Here is an 8,265-nt window from a genome sequence, read left to right on the forward strand (position 1 = left end):
GCCTAGTAAAAAATGTTTCAAATGAGGTTCCTACAGCTGCACGAAAGCAAAATGCTGATTTGAGAGGTCCTACAAGTCCCAAAACTACTGAAGATGTACAGCATACAGCACCTGTTTGTGAGGATGTAGTAACGGAGACCCATGAGTCAACAGGAGCCGTTAAAAATGTTCCTGCAGACCCTGCAGACCCTGCAGCAAGTGAAAATAGTGTTTCTTCAGTTGGAGATAGCCAAAAGCAGCAAGCCTCAAGTAAAGTTGAAAATAAAAACGATGATGAAAAACATGAAAGCCTCGAGGACTATGATGATAAAATGAACTCTAAAATATGTAACAAAAACAAATCTTCTGCTGTCAATACCACTGCGGACTCCAAGCAGCCATCTCAGTCTTCTGAAAATAAACCCATTGATAATGGAAAGGCAGTTGCAGAAAACGAAGATGATAGAACAAATGTCAAACATCAAAGTCAAACTGGCAGTCAAATTTCTGATGAAGTTGAGCAAAAATCTGAGACTGTAATACCAAAGAAAGCTGAGACTCCAAACTTGAATGCAGCTGTACCGAAAACAAAAGAAACTATAAAAAATAACCAGCAGTCCGCTAGTAAGCCTTCATCAGACCACCAAACTTCTGATAGTAATAATCTTTCAAAAACTGGTATTGATAAAGAAGACAAACCCAATGCCTCGGTTAAAACTGTTAAAGAAGAGTTAATCAAGCTAGATGATGAAAAATCTATTGTTGTACCTTCAGCTGATGCCGAGAAAAAATCTCAAACGTTTGACAATAAACCTAATGTGGCTGAAAAGTTTTCTAAAACTGATGATGAGGTAGTTTCAGGAACGGATAATAAAACTGAACTTGAAAAACTTGAAGACAGCCAAACGCAAATGCAACAAGACTCGAATAAAATTGAAAATAGAAACAATGATGATAATCTCAAGGACTATGATGATAATACGAGGTCTAAAAAAGGTAACAAAAATCAGCCTCCTGCTGTCAAAACTTCTGAAAATGATGCCAAGGGTACAGGAGAAGCGGATAAAGATGATAAAAAAAGTATAACAATAAAAAATAATAACATATATTTATAAAAAAAAACACACAAAACTGTCTAGAGTTGCTTGAAAATACCAAGTTTATAAAATCGTGTTTTTAACTATTTTTTAGTCTTGCCTATTTAACCGTTTCCTAACTTTTCTAAAATTCTGGCAAATGAAAAAAAAAACCAGTAAGAAAATTAATTAAAACTTTGTGTGTTTAAATAATCAAGTGGTTAAAATTTTCTTCTTATAAATTTAACTACTTAACAAATGTTTTATTTATAAATAACAACATTTTATTGTCCGTTACAACATGAAACACAACAAAAAGTTTAACAAATACTTTTTCAGTGAATATTTCGAAAGCAGAAAGTAATAAAACTAAATTTTATCCTTTTAAATTTTGAAAGATAATTTGACTATAGCCCAAAAAGCATTCAAAATCGCAACTGTTACTGTTGGTCTCAGTAAATTAATAATGTTGAACGGCAGCAAGCTCAAAAATCAATTACAACCCAGACATGAGCTTGCCTGAACTGCGCAATGCTTGAAGGAGTCATAATTACTCTTTCTACTACTTTCTACTATTTTCAAATACTCTTAAAAAATACTTCAAGTTTTTAATAACTGCCGTTTAAACTAAGTATTAAAACAAAATTACTCCACTAATTTTAACTTTAAACAAATCTAAATTTGTTAACCTAAATTCTGCTTAAAAACTAAAATAAAACTACCGTTTTAACTAAGCATTAAGGATAATTGCTCTACTTAAAAGAAAAAATAATATTTTAACTTTAAACAAATCTGAATTCGTTAAGCTAAATTCCTGGCTCAGAAAGCTCGCTTTCTTATGATTTTGCTTCGCAAAAAAGGCCCGCTTCGCGCTCGATCTTGCTTTAACTTCCAGACCTCGAAAGCTTCGCTTTCTTTTTACGTCCCAACCTCAGAAAGCTCCGCTTACTTTCGGTTTTGCTTTGCAAAAATAAGCACAACAGCGCGCTTCGCGCGCGATTGTGCGATCTTGCTTTGACTTCCATGCCTCCAAAGATTCTCTTTCATTGTACGTCCCAACCTCAGAAAGCTCCGCTTTCTTTCGGTTTTGCTTCGCAAAATAAGCACAACAGCGCGCTTTGCGCGCGATTGTGCGATCTTGCTTTCGGCCTCTCTTCGAACAGCGGTTTTCGACTTTTTTGCTGTCAACAACGTTTTGTAAAATTGCAGCACGCTCGTCGTTTCCCGCAAAAGCCGAGCTTTCGCGCAGCAAACGCTCCAAGCTGCCGCTCGACAACAAACTGAGACGCACTTTTGCGAAGAGATCGCTCGCGAAAGCTCTTCTGCCTTCAAAGTCGCGGCTCAGCCAACCGTTGGCTGCGTTGACGACCTCAAGCTCGGAAGTGACATGCAGTGAAGAGCTTGAAAGTACTTTTGCAACCAGAGCAGAGCTCAGCTGCTGAAAGTTTTCAGTTTCAGCGACCACCGTGAAAAATCGTTCTATGTAGCGCAGCAAAGCCTTAGAAATGTTTTTTAAACTGAAGGTGGCAGTTATCTCATAAAAGGCCGCCACATTCTTGAAACTTGTTTTCTCCTTGAAAACTTCGCAAATCTGGTTGCTTACTTCAACTTCACTCAGCAAAATCTTGCTTATCTTCAAAGTTGAAACAGTTTTCATATCTTCTGTTTTGAATGCATTTGTTAAAAAATCAATAAAAAAATAAGGGATTTAATTTTTAAAAATAATTAAAGTAGAAGAGAGGCGGGTATAAATAAAAGCTTTTCCTAAAAATGTCCAAAAGAACCAAACTTCGAAAAACTTACAGTTTACCGCTGCTGGGGATCGATCTACCGTGCCTGTACGCGGCCCCCAACTCCACACGCTGTGCTACCAGTCCACTTTATTGTGCCGATGTAATATTATAAACTTAATATTAAACATATAAGTTCATTTTAAAATTTAATCCACTTTATCATTAAGAAAACTTAAAGTAAACGCTGAAGAAATAATAGAAGAATAATTAACACATTACTTTATAGTATTTACATAATTAAATAATTTTTAAAATGCGCTGTTTGAATTTAATCAAAATTTTGTCTATCAAAAAGTTATCTTAAAATATTAAAAAGTCTTTATTTCATCTTTTTAAATTAAGGAACTACTGAGAAGGAAAATACGGAGTTTAAACGTATATTTGTACAATAAAGCCAGACTGTTGACCAACTCTTTCTTGTGACTTTGTATATAAGAAAACATTATCAAGAGATTTTAAATCTTAAAATGTTTCTTTTTTTTTTAATTTGAAATATAAACTTTATTTAAAATCGAAACTTAATCTGTTATTAAATTGTGATTTATTACTGAGTTTAACACATTTGTTCAAATTTTTAATTTATAAGCTAAGTAAAGTTACATACCTTTTGTAAATAAATAAAAATGCAATTCGTTTTTTAACTTTAAAACCACCATTTCTCACTTCAAAAAAAACTATGTAATGGAAAGCGACACTTCTTTTTTTAAATATTTTTGTTTAGTAGTACAAGCTATTAAATTTAAAAGTTCGTAACCTTTAGTTTTTAACATGGCTTATAACTTTTATTTATGCTAAAACTATCATAGATCATCTACTTAACGATTAGATTTGTACTTAAAGATAGTTTTAAGTGAAGAAAAAGTTAATTATAACACTTAAAGTAAACGTTCTTATTAGTAGTTATAATAATTGTATATTAACACTTAGTATGCAGTTGTAAAAACTTAAGAACTTGTGTTGAAGTAAAAAAACATTACTGTACTTACAATATTTATATAGTAAAACTAGTTTTGTTACCTCATCAAACCAACCTATTTAAAAAACAAACGCTTCTAATCCAACAAAGCTTTTACTGATAGTTTGAAAAACTGTTTGAAATTTAAAACAGTAATTCGTTTAATTATAAACATTTATACATTTCAAGTAACTGTGCTGATGTCTGTAATCTTAGAAACAAATAATTTATTGTTAATGAATGTTAATAAGAACACAACAGCGTCGTTTAACATAAACAATAACAAAATAAGTTTTATAATTAATATGGATTACTGTAAATTACTTTCTTAGAGTGGTTTTCAGGTTAAATATATCTATGAAGTAAACAATAAAACAATTAAGAGGTACTTTAAATTGAAAACAGATTTTAATAAATGGCCAAGAGCATCGCACGTTGCCAACGGTTGCCAACGGTTGGCAACGGTTGCCAACGGTTGGCCAACGGTTGGCTGAGCCGCGACTTTGAAGGCAGAAGAGCTTTCGCGAGCGATCTCTTCGCAAAAGTGCGTCTCAGTTTGTTGTCGAGCGGCAGCTTGGAGCGTTTGCTGCGCGAAAGCTCGGCTTTTGCGGGAAACGACGAGCGCGCTGCAATTTTACAAAACGTTGTTGACAGCAAAAAAGTCGAAAACCGCTGTTCGAAGAGAGGCCGAAAGCAAGATCGCACAATCGCGCGCAAAGCGCGCTGTTGTGCTTATTTTGCGAAGCAAAACCGAAAGAAAGCGGAGCTTTCTGAGGTTGGGACGTACAATGAAAGAGAAGCTTTGGAGGCATGGAAGTCAAAGCAAGATCGCACAATCGCGCGCGAAGCGAGCTGTTGTGCTTATTTTTGCAAAGCAAAACCGAAAGTAAGCGGAGCTTTCTGAGGTTGGGACGTAAAAAGAAAGCGAAGCTTTCGAGGTCTGGAAGTTAAAGCAAGATCGAGCGCGAAGCGGGCCTTTTTTGCGAAGCAAAATCATAAGAAAGCGAGCTTTCTGAGCCAGGAATTTAGCTTAACGAATTCAGATTTGTTTAAAGTTAAAATATTATTTTTTCTTTTAAGTAGAGCAATTATCCTTAATGCTTAGTTAAAACGGTAGTTTTATTTTAGTTTTTAAGCAGAATTTAGGTTAACAAATTTAGATTTGTTTAAAGTTAAAATTAGTGGAGTAATTTTGTTTTAATACTTAGTTTAAACGGCAGTTATTAAAAACTTGAAGTATTTTTTAAGAGTATTTGAAAATAGTAGAAAATATTAAAAATTTTTTATATTTGTAATATTTTAATTATAATTTTATTTACTTTATTATAAATTATTATTAATTAGTATTTGCTTTATTTGGCTAGCACAAAAGCGCGCTCTGCGCGCGGTGTGCGATACTTTTAGCTACTTATTACAAACTATTTTCTTACTTATGTAGTTCTTTTTGTTTTATAGTTAAGTGAATAGATATATATATTTTTCCTTTTTACATTATCTGTTTCAAACTAACTTGTTCTAACCCATAGTTTAAACATAAGTTTTCTAAAATTTTAAGAGTTTTTGATAGTATTTCAAAATTTTAAAAATTTCTAACTAATAATTTTAATTTACTTATTTTATTATTTATCTGCCTTATTCGGCTAGCACAAAAGCGCGCTTTGCGCGCGGTGTGCGATACTTTTAGCTACTTATTACAAACTATTTTCTTACTTATGTAGTTCTTTTTGTTTTATAGTTAAGTGAATAGATATATATATTTTTCCTTTTTACATTATCTGTTTCAAACTAACTTGTTCTAACCCATAGTTTAAACATAAGTTTTCTAAAATTTTAAGAGTTTTTGATAGTATTTCAAAATTTTAAAAATTTCTAACTAATAATTTTAATTTACTTATTTTATTATTTATCTGCCTTATTCGGCTAGCACAAATCGTTCTATGTAGCGCAGCAAAGCCTTAGAAATGTTTTTTAAACTGAAGGTGGCAGTTATCTCATAAAAGGCCGCCACATTCTTGAAACTTGTTTTCTCCTTGAAAACTTCGCAAATCTGGTTGCTTACTTCAACTTCACTCAGCAAAATCTTGCTTATCTTCAAAGTTGAAACAGTTTTCATATCTTCTGTTTTGAATGCATTTGTTAAAAAATTAATAAAAAAATAAGGGATTTAATTTTTAAAAATAATTAAAGTAGAAGAGAGGCGGGTATAAATAAAAGCTTTTCCTAAAAATGTCCAAAAGAACCAAACTTCGAAAAACTTACAGTTTACCGCTGCTGGGGATCGATCTACCGTGCCTGTACGCGGCCCCCAACTCCACACGCTGTGCTACCAGTCCACTTTATTGTGCCGATGTAATATTATAAACTTAATATTAAACATATAAGTTCATTTTAAAATTTAATCCACTTTATCATTAAGAAAACTTAAAGTAAACGCTGAAGAAATAATAGAAGAATAATTAACACATTACTTTATAGTATTTACATAATTAAATAATTTTTAAAATGCGCTGTTTGAATTTAATCAAAATTTTGTCTATCAAAAAGTTATCTTAAAACATTAAAAAGTCTTTATTTCATCTTTTTAAAATAAAGAACTACTGAGAAGGAAAATACGGAGTTTAAACGTATATTTGTACAATAAAGCCAGACTGTTGACCAACTCTTTCTTGTGACTTAGTATATAAGAAAACATTATCAAGAGATTTTAAATCTTAAAATGTTTCTTTTTTTTTTAATTTGAAATATAAACTTTATTCAAAATCGAAACTTAATCTGTTATTAAATTGTGATTTATTACTGAGTTTAACACATTTGTTCAAATTTTTAATTTATAAGCTAAGTAAAGTTACATACCTTTTGTAAATAAATAAAAATGCAATTCGTTTTTTAACTTTAAAACCACCATTTCTCACTTCAAAAAAAACTATGTAATGGAAAGCGACACTTCTTTTTTTAAATATTTTTGTTTAGTAGTACAAGCTATTAAATTTAAAAGTTCGTAACCTTCAGTTTTTAACATGGCTTATAACTTTTATTTATGCTAAAACTATCTTAGATCATCTACTTAACGATTAGATTTGTACTTAAAGATAGTTTTAAGTGAAGAAAAAGTTAATTATAACACTTAAAGTAAACGTTCTTATTAGTAGTTATAATAATTGTATATTAACACTTAGTATGCAGTTGTAAAAACTTAAGAACTTGTGTTGAAGTAAAAAAACATTACTGTACTTACAATATTTATATAGTAAAACTAGTTTTGTTACCTCATCAAACCAACCTATTTAAAAAACAAACGCTTCTAATCCAACAAAGCTTTTACTGATAGTTTGAAAAACTGTTTGAAATTTAAAACAGTAATTCGTTTAATTATAAACATTTATACATTTCAAGTAACTGTGCTGATGTCTGTAATCTTAGAAACAAATAATTTATTGTTAATGAATGTTAATAAGAACACAACAGCGTCGTTTAACATAAACAATAACAAAATAAGTTTTATAATTAATATGGATTACTGTAAATTACTTTCTTAGAGTGGTTTTCAGGTTAAATATATCTATGAAGTAAACAATAAAACAATTAAGAGGTACTTTAAATTGAAAACAGATTTTAATAAATGGCCAAGAGCATCGCACACCGCGCGCAAAGCGCGCTTTTGTGCTAGCCGAATAAGGCAGATAAATAATAAAATAAGTAAATTAAAATTATTAGTTAGAAATTTTTAAAATTTTGAAATACTATCAAAAACTCTTAAAATTTTAGAAAACTTATGTTTAAACTATGGGTTAGAACAAGTTAGTTTGAAGCAGATAATGTAAAAAGGAAAAATATATATATCTATTCACTTAACTATAAAACAAAAAGAACTACATAGGTAAGAAAATAGTTTGTAATAAGTAGCTAAAAGTATCGCACACCGCGCGCAGAGCGCGCTTTTGTGCTAGCCAAATAAAGCAAATACTAATTAATAATAATTTATAATAAAGTAAATAAAATTATAACTAAAATATTACAAATATAAAAAATTTTTAATATTTTCTACTATTTTCAAATACTCTTAAAAAATACTTCAAGTTTTTAATAACTGCCGTTTAAACTAAGTATTAAAACAAAATTACTCCACTAATTTTAACTTTAAACAAATCTAAATTTGTTAACCTAAATTCTGCTTAAAAACTAAAATAAAACTACCGTTTTAACTAAGCATTAAGGATAATTGCTCTACTTAAAAGAAAAAATAATATTTTAACTTTAAACAAATCTGAATTCGTTAAGCTAAATTCCTGGCTCAGAAAGCTCGCTTTCTTATGATTTTGCTTCGCAAAAAAGGCCCGCTTCGCGCTCGATCTTGCTTTAACTTCCAGACCTCGAAAGCTTCGCTTTCTTTTTACGTCCCAACCTCAGAAAGCTCCGCTTACTTTCGGTTTTGCTTTGCAAAAATAAGCACAACAGCGCGCTT

The 8,265-nt window shown here is 31.0% G+C and overlaps 1 protein-coding gene across 1 annotated transcript; it reads right to left on the bottom strand.

The window, feature by feature from the left end:
* Positions 1 to 1,551: 1,551 nt before the first annotated feature.
* LOC145843201 (kelch-like protein 17) lies at positions 1,552 to 2,712 on the bottom strand. The gene is made up of 2 exons (XM_082950660.1): positions 2,217 to 2,712; positions 1,552 to 1,589 (listed from the first exon to the last, which is right to left on the bottom strand). Exons 1-2 carry the CDS (start codon positions 2,710 to 2,712, stop codon positions 1,552 to 1,554), a joined length of 534 nt encoding a protein of 177 aa, XP_082806786.1.
* Between the last annotated feature and the right edge of the window lie 5,553 nt (positions 2,713 to 8,265).

This window comes from Thalia democratica, chromosome 8, assembly GCF_965202585.1.
Source record: "Thalia democratica chromosome 8, ktThaDemo2.hap1.1, whole genome shotgun sequence".
Classification (NCBI taxonomy): domain Eukaryota; kingdom Metazoa; phylum Chordata; class Thaliacea; order Salpida; family Salpidae; genus Thalia; species Thalia democratica.

Excerpts from the sequence above, each read along its gene's own strand:
- LOC145843201 (XM_082950660.1), bottom strand. The coding sequence starts at position 2,712 with ATGAAAACTGTTTCAACTTTGAAGATAAGCAAGATTTTGCTGAGTGAA. Across the intron at positions 1,590-2,216 it reads CAAAAAAGTCGAAAACCGCT|CATTGCGCAGTTCAGGCAAG; the intron begins GTTCGAAGAGAG and ends GACTCCTTCAAG.